Raw genomic sequence first — 18,782 nt, forward strand, 5'->3', positions numbered from 1 at the left:
TTAATAAAGTCTTTTTTATTTATTTTTAAGACTAAAAAATAAAGTATTGAGTGTATAGTGTACTTTTTTAAATGTTTATCGATAAATTCTAAAAATTGTCACAACTCATTCGTTGTTTCTTCCATAATTAACCGGTACGTAGTATAAGCTATAATTTTTTTAAAATTTTTGCAATATTTCAACTTTAATATTAATATTGTTGATTTACTGCAAATGAAAACTACTAAAAAAACTCAAATAAAATTTCTTTAGTTATATTTGCACAATGTATAGTCGAAAATTTTAAGAATAAAAAGTTTTGGGATAGGACCGGATTAATTCAGGAAGGAACAATAAAAACAAAAAAATAATACGTAATATGATGTATTTGTAATAAATATACATTAACAGCTTGTAATGGCAAAATATTTTTTCGAAAATAAACGTTTTAACCTATTAAGTAATTTAAAAAAAAAAACTATTGGTCATTTAAAACAGGTCCGGATCCTATAATTTTTCTATTTTTCGTGAACGGAATGATACCGATCAGGATACCGCTAAATACAATCCATCCAGCTGCCTGATAAAACGATAAATTCCAACTTTTAGTAAGATCAAATAAGAAACCTTGAAAAAAAAAAAATTATTATTAACCATCAAAACATTGCAATTTCATACTATAGACGTTCCTCTCGTTATTCGGTTGTAATAATCGAAAAATCGAATGATTTATAGATTTTTTAGAGCCAAAAAATCGAGAAATTCATTTATACCTGCCAAGGGGGGTCCACTGAGGTTTCCAATGCCCATGCATAATAATATAAGACCATAAGCCATGGTGAAATCCTCCAAAGGTACTAATTCTCCAAGCAATGACGGTAATAACGAAAAACAGCTAGCGAAAAATAATCCAAATAAGGCACATACAATCAACAATCCAATAAAACTGCCGGAGAACCATATAATGCACGCTACACTTACGCCGCATATTATTATACACGCCGCGTACGTTTTGGCGATGTTTAATTTTTCGCCGGCCCATCCGAGGAAAACCTTCAACAAAAACGCAATAAAGAAATGGACTTCGGAAGTCGTTAGGGGGAACTTACCATGCCTATGGTATTTGTAAATCCGATTGCGGATAATACTGATGAAGCTTGAGAATCTGTGTAACCGATATTTGTCATGTGTTCGGCTACGTAAAAATAAGGCACTATAAACCATACGTACAAGACGGTAGTGGATAGAGACAACAACAAAAAATGAAGCTCTAAGAATAACGAGAAATTTAATAGACCTTTCATAGGTTTGAAAAACTGTACGTACCATTTCTGAAAACGAAAATTCATCATAAAATATTCCTTATCTTAATAAAAACACGCTAATACCTTAATAATACCTTTTCCCGCCATGATAAAATTAACCTAACCTAACTTGACGATCTATAACCTAAACAAATCTGTTTACTATATTGTGACGTCACAAATCACTTCAGTTTATAGTGTAAATGTAAACAAACGACATAATAATAAATAATGTGGTTTATATCAAGTAAACCTCACATGAGCCGGCCGGTCCTGTTATATATATTTATTAATCGTAATTAACTTTTGGCGGATGCGCAGGATTTTTAATTATATTTATTTTTTTCTAAACTGTTTACGATAAGTCGAAGACCCTAGAAATTATCTTCAATTTTTTTATACGTTTTTCTTGATGAATTTCGAAATTACTTTCAAATACTGTTACATTTCAAAATACTCGTACAGATTTTTTTCAACATTTAAATTCTATTTTTTTTTTTCAGTAAAATAAGTTGAAAAACAATTTCCGTAAACAAAAACGCAATTTATTTCCATAAAAATCATTTTTAATGATTTTTTTACATAAAAATCGAAATATCATTACGAATGATCCTGATTACAACCCTGTCTATATTGAATAGAATCGTTGTTGTTGGCCACGCCCCTTCTCGTCCATTATCGCGCGTATTTAAAGTGTACGTTTTTTTGTCACAAAGTGTAGGTAAGTGTAGTGTAATAACCATAGAATTTTATACGTTACCTCGTTAACAACTGGCGTATCGACGTTGGTATTCCTGAAAGGTTTGTACAAATCCGGACTAGACATTGTCATAATGTCCAAGTAACTGTGCGGTTCGTGTTTAATGGGATTTTGTGGAACGCCGTAAAGTAATCTAGCTTCGTGATCGGATTCGGTTTGACTTTCGATTTCGTCTTCTTCTTCTTCGTCTTCTTCCGGTATAACAAATTCAGTCTTTTTGATTCTCATCGAGAATTTTACCGGTATTCTCGAATTGATTCCGTTTTCGTGTATATGGATGTCTTGATTCGAAGCGGATCTTTTAGAAAAATTCGGGTAATTTTCGAGAATGATTTTATAAAGTTGTTTGTTCTCGCTTAATCTATTTATCACTTCCAATGGCAACTTGAATTAGAATAAAACGTTCATTTAATAGAAATAATCGATTTATATAAAAAAAATCGATATTGGATTACGATCGAATCGAAAAGCAACCGCGATTTGTCAAAAAACTAGAATCGATATTGTTCTATTATTAAATCGAAAAGAGAAAAATCGATTTTTGGAATTTTGACAGGTAGAACGTTTTTGAAAACACTCATTTGAAAAAATGATAATCGATTATTAATTAGACGTAAACTGGTATAGATATAATCGATTTAGTAGATAATTCATTCGTTAACCGGAATTGATACTTTTCATTATCGAATCGAAAACAATCGATTTTTGTTATTTTGACAGATGGAACGTTTTTGAAAAAACTCGCGATTTGGTATCGATACGATCGATCTTTTCGCAAACTGAAATCGATATTTTATAATTATCGATTATTAATTTGACGTATATTTTTATCGATATAATCGATTCAATCATCTTCCCGCACATCAAAATCGATCATTTATTATAACGAATCGAAAAGAAACAATCGATTTTTTAATATTGGACAGATGAAATGTTTTTAAAAATACTCGCGATATATTTGAAAAAAATTGTTAATCAATTATTTATTCCGCTCACATTTATATCAATATAATCGATTAATTTCAAAAAATTATTCATTTGTATCGATGTAATCGATTTATTACAAAAAAGACAATCGATTATTTATTAGGTTCAGAATTATATCAGAATAATCGATTTCTTTCAAAATCTAGAATCGAAAAAGAATCGCACACTGAAATCGATTAATTATTAGCATCGAATCGAAAAGAATCGATTTTTTGTATCAATAGTATCGATTAATTTCAAAAAATGACGATCGATTATTAATTCGTCGTGCACTTTTATCGATATAATCGACATACTCATATTCCCTCAAACTAGAATCGATCATTTATCATCATCGAATCGAAAAGAAGGAATCGATTCTTGGAATATTGACAGACTGACAGTACTCGCGAAAAAACGATAATCGATTATTAATTCTCCGCCAATTTTATATCAATATAATCGATTATTTGAAAAAACGATAATCGATTATTAGTTTCCCGAACATTTGTATCGATTTATCACAAAAATGATAATCGATTATTAATTCTCCGCCAATTTATGTCAATATAATCGATTATTTGAACAAACGATAATCGATTATTAGTTTCCCGAACATTTGTATAGATTTATCACAAAAATGATAATCGATTATTAATTCTCCGCCAATTTTATATCAATATAATCGATTATTTGAAAAAACGATAATCGATTATTAGTTTCCCGAACATTTGTATCGATTTATCACAAAAAATGACAATCGATTATTAATTCTCCGCCAATTTTATATCAATATAATCGATTATTTGAAAAAACGATTATCGATTATTAGTTTCCCGAACATTTGTATCGATTTATCACAAAAAATGACAATCGATTATTAATTCTCCGCCAATTTTATATCAATATAATCGATTATTTGAAAAAACGATTATCGATTATTAGTTTCCCGAACATTTGTATCGATTTATCACAAAAAATGACAATCGATTATTAATTCTCCGCCAATTTTATATCAATATAATCGATTATTTGAAAAAACGATTATCGATTATTAGTTTCCCGAACATTTGTATCGATTTATCACAAAAATGATAATCGATTATTAATTCTCCGCAAATTTATGTCAATATAATCGATTATTTGAAAAAACGATAATCGATTATTAATTCGTCGTACATTTTTACCGATATAATCCCACAAACTAGAATCGATCATTCATCATCATCGAATCGAAAAGAAGCAATCGATTTCATGGAATATTGACAGTATGACAGTACCCGCGATAATCGATTTCGCGCCGTACATTCGTATCGATATAATCGATTCACTCACCTTCTCGTTTTCCTTTACGAAAGTCGGCAGATCGATCGCCGAACGGAATCGATCTTTTTCCGTTAGATCCAACGAGGTACTAACTCGCTGTAAAACCAGTTGCGGATTATCCCTTTTACCTAACATATTATTATCGATCGGAATCTTCGTTCTTTTTTTTGTGGCCTTTCTCGCCGTCTTCTTCACGCGATGTCTATCGATACATAAATATAAATAAGAAAAAAATCGATTCGAACGAAAATTTCAATTACTCACTGATCTTGGATCCATTTCGGATCTCTCATCAATACCCCGCACACGCTCATATTGAGCAAACAACCGCCCAACAACAAAATGGTTCCCCTCCAACCGTATTCGTAGACGCACAACGTGGTTAACGGCGCGAAAGCTACGGTACCGACGCCGGTACCGCTCGCCGCTATCCCCAACGCCACGGCTCTCTTTTTCTCGAACCAAAACGCTATTGAAACCACCGCCGTGACGTACGTCAAAGCTCTACCTAGGAAATTAAAAAAAAACAATCAAAAATTGAAAAAAAAAAAATTCCAACTCCAAACGGATCACCCTGTATAAAATATAAAAGTTAATTAAATGACTACATAAAGAGAAACCGCAACTGATTTGTTATATTTGATTTTTAATGAACTCATTATGGACGAGGTGTTGCCATTAAATAACGAAACTAACGACAATACAAGAAAAATACGCGTGCGTCAAAATTTGACGATCATCCACGTAATTAGCCGGATGTCACAACAATATTTGAGTCTATCGAAGTTGTGAAAGGAAAAGAAGAAGATATTTCGTATCGCCAGGTTCGTTATTTAACAGCCACGTCTCGTCGAGAGAGAGAGAGAAAAAAAAAATCAGTTGCTGATATAGAAAATCTCTTTGTTTTTCTATAAAAAATCGCAACTTACATTACCTATTCCACCTATTATTCCAAAAGTGACGTACAACATACTCAACGACGAAACGTACGTGCTTAGTACGAATCCGAACGTAGATATCAAACTACCCAATACTGTCATCGATATACAACCGTATCGATCTACCATAGCGCTACCTATGGGACCTAAAACCAAACACAAAACGTATATTCACGTAGAAACGCAAGCGCAAAGAATCGGCATCAAATTAATAAATTTTTTTATGATAAATAAATGTGCCACATCGTTTTTCTCCATCATATTTCAACCGCCCTCGTAAACAAAAAAAAACAAAATATACGTAATACATTTTAAATATAATACGTCGTAGTATTGTGTGTTGCCTAACTAATAGACGTTAGTTCATGCTACGATGTCACTGGCATGGAACAGAATATTCCAACAACTTAGAGTATGTTCTGTGGCGGAACGTATAGTGTTCAGTCTGTGTATATAATTTTCGGTTCAGTTTTCGTCGATCTGTGGTAGAGGTTACAACGTCTCATGTTTTACATTGTCTAAATTCGTCGAAATATTAAATAATGGAAATTCATTTAGATTAACACGAAAAATATATTTATGTGTCCGGTTGTTGAATGTTAAAATTAATTTCCATTTTTTAATGAAATATAGTAGAATCTAATAGAAAAAAAAACGATACTTTTAATGATGAGTTATAAAATGGCGGTGTTGCCATCTTTTTTTTACAATTTCCATTCAAATGAAATGTACAAGAAAATTTTTTTCTGAAAACAGAAAAATCAGTGGCGTTACGTATTTTTTTTTTGTTTCATATAAATAATTTATTATAACAAATATTAAATTTACGAATAAAATTATTGAAATAATTGTTAAAAATTCAATTTTGTATTATACAAATAATACTTTTAGCAATTAAAACGAAAAATTTTTATATTCAAATAAATCATTTAAATGTGGCAACACTGGTATATAGTTATACATTCTTTGTTGCGTAACAATTACGTAAGCGGGAAACTGGACCGGAAGTTGTCAAAAACTTATATGAAACTTACCTGCTAGAAGAGGCATCGCTAAAAACAGACTACCGACCCATGACGTCGCCGATTTCGATCCACCGAATTCGTGTAAAAATTCAATATACAAAAGCCCGAACGAAAAACTGATTCCTTCGGATATCCCGTTGAGAAAAAAACACGCCAACACTATAACCCAACCCCAACCCCCATCGGGTATTGTCGGTTTAACGTCTTCAATATATAATTCGATTTGAGACGTTAGAATCGATTCTTTTCCTTGGAACTTGTGAATATCTTGCTGTTCGTGGGAATGTTTTCGTTTACGGCCGGCGGTCGCCGGTGGTGCGTGTGCCATATTAGGATTTTCCAGATAAACGTTTAAATATTTTTATTTCCGTCTGTGTGGCTTCAACTGAAAATCCGTTGATTTCTTCATCAATGACTAGTCACTGCAACAAATAAACGTGTTATCAAAAAAGATAGCGATACACACGGTTCGATAGCTAAGCTCGAAATGTTAACCGTATTGATTTATAACGTTATAAAAAATATCGTTTTTATTGTCATTAAATATAGTTCTCACCGAGAAATTATAAGATATTGTTAATTTTACAAATCGTACCTCAAACTTTTCTCTATAATCAATATTAAAACTTTATATTATTATTATTAAAAATTTATATTGACAGATGTCATACATTCTTTTCATAATCAATCTAAGACCTACGATATTTGATACAAGTCGAGGAACAGTGTTGCCAGATTTGAATTATTTTCTTTATATAAAGGATAGTTAAATGAAATTTGACGTTTTTCATCCGAATTTAACAAATTTTAATTATAATTGTATATTTTATAAATTCTTAAATCATTTTGAAAAAAAAATTTATTTTTTTTTTAAAAAAATAAAACAATAAAAGTCAATTTTCTTACTCTACTGTCGCCAATTAATGAATGAATCGACATTCTTTTTTCATTTTTAATAAAAATTAAATTTTTTTCGTTAAAATTCTATTGTCTCAATCAACTAATATGATTTGAGAAGTTTCGAAGGAGTTTTATCATTCGGTTGAAGGAAGATCGTCAAAAAACTTTGGCAACGTTGCTGTAGAGGTAAGTCGCATGATCGTAGAACGGTGTTGCCAGATTTGAATTATTTCCTTTATATGAAAAATGTTTAAATAAAATTTGAGGTTTTTCATCCGAATTTGAGGAATTTTGAATTATAATTGTATATTTTATAAATTCTTAAATGATTTTGAAAACAAATTTTATTTTTTTTTTCAAAAAATAAAACAATAAAAGTAAATTTTTTCTACTCTACCGTCGTCAATTAATGAATGAATCGACATTCTTTTCTCATTTTTAATAAAAATTAAATTTTTTTCGTAAAAAGATGGTTTGGAAAGTTTCGAAGAATGTTTATCATTCAGTTGAAGCAAGATCGTCAAAAAACTTTGGCAACGTTGCTGTAGAGGTTAGTCGTATGATCATAGAACAGTGTTGCCATGCCAGATTTGAATTATTTCCTTACTATGAAGTATATTGAAATGATAGTTGAAGATAGTTTATCCGAATTTGAGGAATTTTTAATTATAATTGTATATTTTACAAATAATTTTTATAATACAATACAATTTTTGCTAATTTAACGTCTTCAATTACGAAATGGATCATTTTTTATTTTTATTTTAAATTTCGTTCATATTTCAAAGTTCTTTTATAAAATTTTCATTATCCCGCACAAACATCCCTGTTTAAAAGAATTCGAAAAGTTTTTAATTCAATTTAAAGTACTCAAAGTTACCAATGATAAAAAATATTTACTTATAAACAGTACATATAAAACGATTTGGCAACATCGTAAATATTATTGAAGTCGAGAGTTTGCTATTGCGACGGCGCCAATTTTATTACCGTATAAAAAGTTTCCCAGACACTTGTTTCTATCGAAAATATTACAGTTAAAACTTTCATTATTAAGAATGGTTCAAAAATTTATATTCAAATAAATTTATAGTATTTGCATTAACGTAATGTTTAAATTTTGTTTTATTATCGAGAAAAATCGATTTATAGTATTTCGGGAATAAATAGAAGATTTGACAACAATGCAATTGTTTTCCATCGAGTATAAATCGTTTCACAACGGCACAGCTGGTTCGAACTCATACAAGACGTCAGACGATCGTTCAATTTTAGTGAAAATGTTGATGAATGTTATAAATCCTCTAAAGTAGATATGAAAATTATGAGTCACAACCGCTTTATACGTTATACTATCGAAGTGATGTAATAATATATATTTTATTAGTTTGGGTATAATCATTAAGAGATTAGAGCTGTAAATATCCCTATAGATTAGTTATCTACGTTCATGGAACATAAATAATCAATTAAGTAGGACAAATAATATTTGCGAATCTATTAAAAGATCAAATTAGTTTACGTTGGAAAGGAAACTTATAAAAACATTCCGAGAAACGAAATAACGTTATAAATATACGGTTTGTAGCACTAAATCCGAATTGAAAATTTATTAGATTGAAAGTTTTCTTATTTAGTTTTAGCCAATCAGAATAGATCCAAAATCAAGACAAATTAACAATATAAACACAAACTTTATACGTTCCGTCTTTTTCTACCCACAGTAGACACATTTACGTATGTTGTTTTTCAAGTAACGACATACGTTCCTTTAGATTTAATTTTTTTACAGAATTTCATTATTTAAAATCAGATATTTACTATACTGTATTTGTATTTGAAGCCCCTATAACTTTTATTTTACATTTATTCAAAACAGATCATTAAATTTTGACGATATAACTTATGTTTACGTTCATACTTATTATGTCTAATAATACATCCGACGGGAAGTTTTTGTATATTACTAGATCTACTATTTCTTATTTAAATTCAATAATTGTCTAAAAAAGAATAAGAAAAGTAAAAATTTCAACGATGATATGCATTTAGTACTCAAAATATATATTATGATAACATATTCAAATAATAAAAATATTTTCGTAGACGCCGAAGTAACAGTAGCCATTTTGTTTTCTACTTGCGTATTTCGTACTATTGTAGCAAAAACAATTGAGAGTAGAATTAGAATTGAAAAACGTCACTATAAAATGAAATAAAGAGTTTATTTAGTTTTACTTCTAATGAAATCGTAGTTTTTCTGTAATAAATTTATAGTTTATTGAAAAATAATTTCCATAATGTCATAATCTGAATAAAATACCTAACGCCATCTATTGAACGTATCTACGATCATGGTAATCGAATGACAGCTAACAGCAGGAAACCGTACTAACGGAATAAAGCTACAATTATAGATACATGAAGAATAGAGGTTTCACAAAAACGTGTTAAGTAATTGATTTATCGTGATAATTGTTACTAGATTGTATAAAATAATTGGAAACAATTATGTTAATACGAATATTCATGAATTCTTGCAAATTTATTTATTACTTTTGACGATTCCTTTATTACTGCAACGCCATCTTTGTCGTTCGCGTTTTTATACAGATTGCTACGAGGAGTGTACAAAAAATAAAGATCAATAAATTAAGTTGAAATTTAACTCTCTGTATATGATATATGAATAGGAATATAAAAATGAAAATGTCGTGGATTATAGACTAATTATTTAACTATTGATGGTTAGTGAAAAATACGATAAATTGTTGATGAGATATAATAAATGTACGATATAAAATGTTTACTTACTTAATATTTTTCTCAACTATGGAAATCGAAAAATGAAACAGTTAATTGATAAGTATTATCGAATAACAGTTTCCTTAATAGATATTGAATAATTGTAAACACTTTTTTTTTCATATAACGTGAAAATATATTTAACAATAAAATTTTTGACGTTTTGTTTATTATATAAAATGACATATGACACAAAAAGTGACGTGTAATGAAAGAAATATTTTTGTAGACCTACCACATCGAAATTTTCAAGTTTTAAAAAATCACACACGTTTCGATTACGTCTAGACTGCATACTATATTTTGTGGCTTCGATTATGATTCGTCTCATTTTAAAAATATAACTTGGCAACGTCTAGCTGTAAATATTTTATGGGTATTATTTGAAGTCTGTGTTTTTACGTATTATGATGTATATAAAAAGATATATAGTTTTGAGTAAAAATAGGAGGAGCAGTAATATTTTGATTTAGATTTGTTTATTTTATATCTGGACGTTATAATTAACGTTAAATTAAAAGCATATAAACATTTACATAACCTTAACTGTTCGGTTCTGGTTAACAACACGATTGTAGTGTAAGAAAAAAAGTTTTATATTAATAATTTATAAATCAAATCGAAACACGTGAATTTCAACTATAATACTTATAAATATTTATAAAATACAAATTTGAGCTAACATTTATCGCTGGTTAACTATAATTAGAAGCCTTAGTGCTAATTTTCATATTTCACTGATTAAATATTATTTTTATATACAAGGTGAGTCTACGTTAAAATATATTTTCGTTTTTAAAATTTCGATGTTTATATTTTAATTTGTAGATGTTTCAAAACTGCTTTAAACTTAATAAATATGATACGTACATACCGTTTAAGTCAAAACTACCTTCAAGAACGATCAACGGAACGGAATTGACATAATCAATTACGCCAACCACAGAAACATAAATTTAACTATATACTACGTTGCCAAATTCACTTATATTTCACAAGCGATTGGAAATTTCCATCGATAATAACGAAATATAATTAATCATATGCTAGGACGCCACATTCATGCTATATCGGATATGACGTCATCAATTATACCGCCCACCCAAATATAAATTGTATGCTGCGTTGCCGAGTTTAATTCTTATCCTGATTCGAAATAAACGGATATGACGTCATCAGATAACCAACTTCTGATTAATAAACATTGCTACGTTGCCAAATTTAATTTATTTCAGAATTGATCGGAAACAAATATTACGAACGATTTTTTTTTTTTAATAAGATGTCTCAAAAGTGCAAACGGTGAACATTTTTCGAAAAAAATAAACAGGAATTCATAACCTTCACTTTAAAATTGTTATTTATGGTTTGTATTCCATAATGTTGATTACCGGTGACTTAATCTTGTTTCCTAACCTAAAAGTTGTTAACAATATATATATATATATATATATATATATATATATATATATATATATATATATATATATTGTTTTGGTTAGATCGATAATTTAACAGATACACCTCGTATACATAACTCAAAATAACTTTCGAATATAATTGTTACGATAATAATTATTATGAAATATTTATAATAAACAGTATTGAAATTAATGTAAAATTATATCGCTTACCACAAAATGATTAATCGACCTTGAAGAATTCCGAATTTCAATATGAATTTTTATTTACTACATTACGGTCTATTCCTAAAGTTCGTGTGATGTATACATAAATAACATTCCGAATACAATTTGCATAATAATAACGTGATATTTATTCATCTTCTGTCGTCGTGATATTCTTACCAGGGAAAGTCAATACGTTTTAAAATTGATGTAATTAAAATTTAATTAAGTTTGGCAACGTTGTTCGACTACATCCTCCCTGCATCACTTTTTATAGTTCAACGGCCCCACCCCTCCGAGACGCCATTGCGACGTCGTCTACTAGACTAGCCAGCCACCATTTGTCGATCAATTCGTACGTACGTAACAAAAAGTTGAAAAAGAAGCATCATAAGAAATCTAAAAGATTTCTTTATCAAATAATATGAAGATTAAGACACTATATTTATACAATTTTGTATTTTCTGTGCTGTTATTCATAGTTTTAACAGTATGCCGCCGATGTTTATGTTTGAATAACATAAATTGCTTCGAATTAAATAACAGTGACTACTTTTTACTAAATTATTTTGACTTTTAACTTTTTCAATTCGATTTTCAAACACGAACGTCCTGGTTTTCAATACAAAATTCTCAACGTGATTTGACGTTTGAAAACATATGTAAAATGTGTTGCCTATACGAAACACTGGTTATTAGTAAACATAGACGTAAGTCTATTCTTCATTCGTTTATGCAATTTACAGATTTTGAATTTTATTTAGAAATTTTGAATGTTTGAGTGCTAGATAATAAGTATACGATTGAATAATATTCAAATTTATAAAATGGAGTTTCTATGAGTCATACTTTTTTTAAATTAGAAAGTTCAATTAGTATTATAATAGTATAAGTTCAGACATACGTTCTAGTTTTGACGTACAGTCATAGATAAAATAATTAATTATGTAAATATGATTTAATATTATTAATTATTATCATTTCGATACTTTAATTATCTATAAAAATGTATTTACGTATATAAGACTAGTTAATTGAGTGATATTTGTTCGTGAAAATGTGTATTTGTACAGGGTACATCGCTTTTCATTTTTGTAGAATTGAAATAAATTTATCTATTGCATTTTCTTTAGAAGTATCGATTTCTAATGATAATAATAATGATTAACGTCATTTAATTTACGTATAAACAATTAATATAATGAAATTTTCTTCAGTTCCGAATGAATATAAGTTTTAATTAGAGGATAATTATTGTGTAAATAAAGAACAATTAACAATAATAAGCTTCGTTATTTGGAACACGTTAAAAATTTTTTAATTATTTTAAGTACTTACTGAATAATTAACCGAGTCGGTTAAACACGTCCTTTCACTACAAAAGCCCGATACGTTCTCGACTAAATTGAAATATCAAAATAAAAATTTTTTACAATTGATTAAAAAAATAGGAAAAAAAACAATAACGAATTGGGTTAATAGCAAATTGTCCCTGAACCTCAATTTCGTCTGCTGTTATTTTCATCATCATCAAATGTCACTTTCTTAAATTTTGCAATTAATCGTTAATTAAAACCGAGTAATTTTTTCATAAAATTCTTTACAATTAAAACAAGCAGATGTTAAATAGTCAGTGGTCCCGAAACGATTTTAATCCCAAGAACACCGCCATTTTGGTAAGTTCGCGATAATCATCACGGCGCATGTCTTAGCTTAATTCGGTTAATATCGAGCTCTAAAAACAACGCTAACTGTCTGCTTCAATAAATTCACAAAACTGATAAATTTAAAATTATTATATAGTATTTTCTCTACTAGAGTGAAATTCACAACAAAATATGATTAATACGATAATTATTTAATTGATTTTATAACATATACCAATTTAAATTAATTCAGTATTGTTTAGATCAAAGCGGCCATCTTGTATTACGTAATACGGATATGGAAAGACATTTATTTCTATGGACACGCTTAATAAAACATATATACGTGATGTCAGAACCATCTAGGATACAAAACTGGAAATAAAAATTGACCTTGAATCATCTACGTAAACAGTATAGAAAATAAATATTCCTTATTAACTTAACTAGTATTTCTTTTGGTTTTATGTATAAATATTATGGTTACGAATATAAAATAGAAGGAATCTACATTTTAATTGAGTAGCTGTGGGTGGTTTTCAATCGCCTTCCAGTAGGTGGCGTGCTAAATTTTCATTTCGTCACTGGCATTGAACTTGAATCGTCTTTGTTAAAAAACAAAGCAGACATGACAAAAGCGATTAAGATAAATAAATGCGATTTGATTTTTTCAAAAAAAATATTCACTAATCGAATTATTTTTACTCGAGTAGATCGTTGATTATTACGAATTGTTTATGACTTTTTTGACAGATATAGTAAAACTACTGTCAGTTTGGTAAATTTAAAATGAAAATAATTATTAGTAGAAAATAATGTTAATTTTAGATTATCTCTTATCGCCCCTGTAAGATTGATATTTCAAATTATGCGGTGCTAATTAAAGCGATTTAAACAAATACCTGATAGTGAATAATTAAAGTTTTAAAACTGCTCTGTAAAACGCTTCCGAAATGTCACACTGACTTATATACACAATCAAAAAACTTATTTTTATAATTATTATTGCACTAAAATTTTTCTTTTTTTGGTAACCCGAGCACAAATTTCACTGTTGATAGTATAAAACACTGTGTTGCCGATTGCTATTTTTGTTCGGAAAACCGGCAGCGGTCACTGACTTCAGGTTTATTTAAAGAGAAAAATGGCGACTGGGATAGCTTAGTATATATAAAAGAAAAATAATAAATCATTTTTTGTAAGTATATAGTTCGGTTTTATCACTAATACTGATATGTATGTAAAATAATACTATTCATATTTTGCTGCCATGGCCTTTTTATTTAACAAAGAACATCGACGATAAAAAACCTTTGTTTACTTCGTTGAATGTTTTCAACTAAGATAATTATCACTATCTGATTATCGTATACGTTTGAAACGATTGATAATATATCGTGATTCATCATATATTATACATAACTATATTTAATTAAATATTCGGTAAATAATGTGGGAAATATCTTTACTATAACCTCAAAAATGTATGAATCTAAACACGAATCAAATCTCCCTATTACAGGAAACTGTAAAAACAATATTAACTTCCAGATGATAGTAGAGATGGGAAGTTGTACTTGTCAATATAAAAATAACAGTTAGCTATTTCATGTTTGGTAACAATTCCATTTAGTATTTTAGTCCAGTCAAATTCTAATTTTTGGCGGATCGGATAACTGTTTATGGATCAAAATAAGTTTTTTTTTTTATTTTTTGATAAAAATAATGCTCGGATGGAATTCGATGTATGGGGGAGGTTATAGGAATTGAAAAAACCTATAAAACTAGAAGTTATTCATAATGTTTCGTAATTATTTATACAAAAAACGACTAAATTTAACTTTTTCGATTTTTTGCAAAAATCTATTTTACGATTGAAAAAAACTTTTATTAAAAAAGGATGAAAAATATCTTACTGACCAAGAGAAAATATACGACATCCACATATTGATAAATTTTCTCAAAAAACATTTATTTTAACTTGACTAATTATGTATCAGAAGATAAACTGTTATTTAGAGAAAATAACTAAAACTCTTTTAATAACGCCATCTCTACTTTCGATTGCATACTCAAACACGAAACAATACCTTGTGTTACAGGAAACTGCAAAAATTATATCTACTTCCAACTGTCATTAATTATTCGTGTATAGAGATGGGAAGCTTTATTTGCAAATTTGAAAATAACAATTTTGAAATTTATTTTCTTTTAACTATAAGTTTGAATGTTTATTATATATTGACACTATAGTTTAAAATAGATGTTTTCGTTTTTGGAAAACAATCAATATATTGTTTAAATATATGAAAAACTAGCATAGGTGTAAATAATAATTACCATCTCTAAATTCGTTTTTGCTTAAAATTTCTTTCGTCTTTGGTGTGATGTGAGAATAGAAATTGAAAAAAAAATTGTTTCCCACAGACTATACCATAATAAATGATGGGTATACTAATTGATATTAATTAAATTTTAACTGTTTAGTGGAAGATAGTAAAAACAAAATTAACTCTAATTTAAAAACAACAAAACATTGACGTTTTTAATTTTATTTCTTGTTCATCAAAATTATTAGTCTGTTAATTTCTAAGATACAGCGTCATGTACGTAATGAGTGATTATCAGGACCGGATTCACAATAATACTAAAATTTAGCACATATTTGTGATATACATACCGATAAAATTAATTTATGTCAATTTTTAAAAACGCACGATTCACATTATGATCAGTACACCGAAACTCTTCATGATCACCACATAAAAACTATTTTTAGTTGCATATATACTCGTATTAATTTACTGATTATTGTACCACCACGTCCAGCCAGTGATAGTGGTAGTCGATATTTAAATAATTTAACAAACTTATCTCTTGCAGCTATGTGTTTAATATAAACATAGCAATTGAAATATCATTCTTATCAATTTAATGACAAACATATAGTATGTCACAATTTATTGAATGCTTACTATGGTACAAGTGTACCGGAGAAGTTCCAACTTTACTTCATTTAAAACATCAATAGTAAATAGGTAATGATATAGGTTAATATTTTTTGTTATAATATTCGATTTAAGAAGACGAACAATGTTTTGTTTCGACGCTGCATCAATTTAAAATGGCGTTCCCCTCAAAATTGTATCACGTGACCTCATTTGTCATGAAATTGCACATTTAAATAGTAATAATTTTCATTATTAATATGCAGTGTGCCATGGATGTTTGACAGTTTCTACTTATAGGTTAATTGAGATCTGTCAATTGTAATATAAATGAATTAGATACCAGAAAATACGTACTAGTATTTAAATTATCATACATACTTACATATTATAAAAATAGTATCACTATTTATTTTATTTGACTATTTTTTTACTGGACATATTGTTAAATATGTATAACTAGATACTAACCATTGTCAAATGTTTGGTTTTTATATATATATATATAGAGAGAGAGACATTAATTTAATGCGAGCTAATTGTGGCATGCGTAACCATTTTGTTCATAAAAATCGTGTTTAACTCAATTTATTTTCGAAATTTATTATTCGGAATGTTAAAAATATATGTTTATAATAAACTAACCTTCAACGAGAATTGAAACGAATCTTGCAGGTGTTCGTTGCGAACAAAACATGACGTTCATCGATAGTTCTTCTTGACTACAAGTATCTCACTAATATTATAAAACTAAACTTTTAATTGGTTTGATTTTCTTTAGATTTAATGTTTGTTATTTTCACTACATTTTCCGCACACACAACTAACCGAATACGTAAATTTTATAGGTATTTGATTATAATATGAATACAATGAATTTTCGACAGTTTTCTACTAATCATTTTAAAAACATTGCATAGACTTCGTAGAAGCATGGAACGAAAAACACTTGGCGCGCGTTTTTACGAATTTAAGTTATAGTACAGTGAAATTACACTAAATTTTAGATAAATTTATTAAATTTTAATACTTTCAAAAAAAGTTATTAGGTTGGCTTAGAATACTATTAAAATAGTATTCTATAGTATAAAATAGTATTAAATAAAAAATAAAATAAATAAAAAATATAAAAAAAAACAATCGTAAAGAAAAAAAGTCTTTTTTTCCTTTTCTTCTATCAAAAATGAAAGGATTGAAGAAAAAGTTTTTGAAAATAATCCATTTTAACTAAAATAAGGAATAAAAAATCTATTTTCATCCCTTCATTTCCAATAGAAGGGTAAAAAAAGTGACTCTTCATAACTTTTTAAGAATATTTAATAAATTTGTCCGAATTGCACAGAATTTCCATTGTTTTAGTACTTTTAACCGTTCTAGGGATGAAAGGGTGCGTCTCAGAAATTTTCTAGATGAAATAGGTTTAAAATTTTATGCTCTATAACTTTTATTTAAAACATTTTTTGATATATTCAAAATAAAACCCAAACACTGTATTTCTGCGTAATTTTTTTTCACCCATTCCCTCGTTTTGAGAACTTTATTTCACGTTATTTACATACAATTTCAGCCATATCTACCGAAAACCCTATTTTATAGTCTTTTTGACTGGGCTAATATTACCATGAAATCAAGTCAAAGATTTGCCTATCTACACCAGCGTTGCCACATGGTACAATTAAATTTACGCAAAACCGTAATAGGTTAGTTAACGGGTAATAAACACAATCAGAATGTAGCAGATTTATTATACGAATGTCACAAGACGGCAACGGTAAGTGATACAACCAATCGCGTTCAATACATTCAAGTTTGAAACCTGCCGTATAATAAATAAACTTTGAAATTCTTACTGTAGATAATAAATACATGTGTTGAGGTAACTTAATTTTTAAAATAAAAAAGTACGTAATACATAGAATCGATCGAAGTAAGTAATCGGATGAAAGATTTGATCACGGAACGAAATTTTCATGTGACGTTCTAACGTATGTTGATACCAAGGTTGGTAAAGTATAGGTTGCCCGGTAACGTAGATGTGACGGACGAAAGAAGCACGTCATTTATCGAAAACAATACGAAAAACAAGCTGTGTTTAAGTTTTATTTGTACTATTTATGATTTTTTTATAAACATGTCATTTATAAAGTATATTTAGAGTATTAAATCGATAAAAATTTATGTTCGGTTTTCAATAGATGACGTCACGCGTAGATCGGACGGAAGTTATACGGCAACCTATCTTCTATCAACCTTGGAGCTGTCCGCCATTAATATGAAGCCGTCAACCGCCATTATAGTTATAGTTTTTGTTAGTACGTGATGCTTGTTGAGTTTATGTGTATGTAAATCAAATAAATTTGGGAAAAATTAGGGAGTTTTTAAATAAAACACATGAAAATATGTGAGTAGTTCTTTTTTTTAATATTATTCATTATAAATTCGAAATAATTCAAAACTACTGATAAATAGTGAAAACTATTTTCAAATAAATCGTGTTCATAAATATTGGCATCTAAAGGCATTTATTCCACTCGATCATTTACTGTTTTTAAAAAAA

The 18,782-nt window shown here is 28.5% G+C and overlaps 1 protein-coding gene across 10 annotated transcripts; it reads right to left on the reverse strand.

Annotated features, from left to right (window-relative positions):
- Positions 1 to 347: 347 nt before the first annotated feature.
- Positions 348 to 17,147, reverse strand: LOC130896146 (monocarboxylate transporter 4-like). 10 transcript variants are annotated; one of them, XM_057803964.1, is made up of 9 exons: positions 16,871 to 17,147; positions 6,308 to 6,720; positions 5,270 to 5,419; positions 4,600 to 4,843; positions 4,345 to 4,537; positions 2,044 to 2,427; positions 1,089 to 1,310; positions 753 to 1,032; positions 348 to 606 (listed from the first exon to the last, which is right to left on the reverse strand). In XM_057803964.1, exons 2-9 carry the CDS (start codon positions 6,624 to 6,626, stop codon positions 458 to 460), a joined length of 1,941 nt encoding a protein of 646 aa, XP_057659947.1. In that variant the 5' UTR covers positions 6,627 to 6,720; positions 16,871 to 17,147; the 3' UTR covers positions 348 to 457. The 10 variants fall into 10 exon arrangements, with proteins under 10 accessions (XP_057659947.1, XP_057659953.1, XP_057659951.1 ...); XM_057803970.1 differs by lacking the exon at positions 16,871 to 17,147 and adding an exon at positions 16,611 to 16,703; XM_057803968.1 differs by lacking the exon at positions 16,871 to 17,147 and adding an exon at positions 15,958 to 16,371.
- Between the last annotated feature and the right edge of the window lie 1,635 nt (positions 17,148 to 18,782).

This window comes from Diorhabda carinulata, chromosome 7 (genome assembly GCF_026250575.1).
Source record: "Diorhabda carinulata isolate Delta chromosome 7, icDioCari1.1, whole genome shotgun sequence".
In the NCBI taxonomy this organism is placed as follows: Eukaryota; Metazoa; Arthropoda; class Insecta; order Coleoptera; family Chrysomelidae; genus Diorhabda; species Diorhabda carinulata.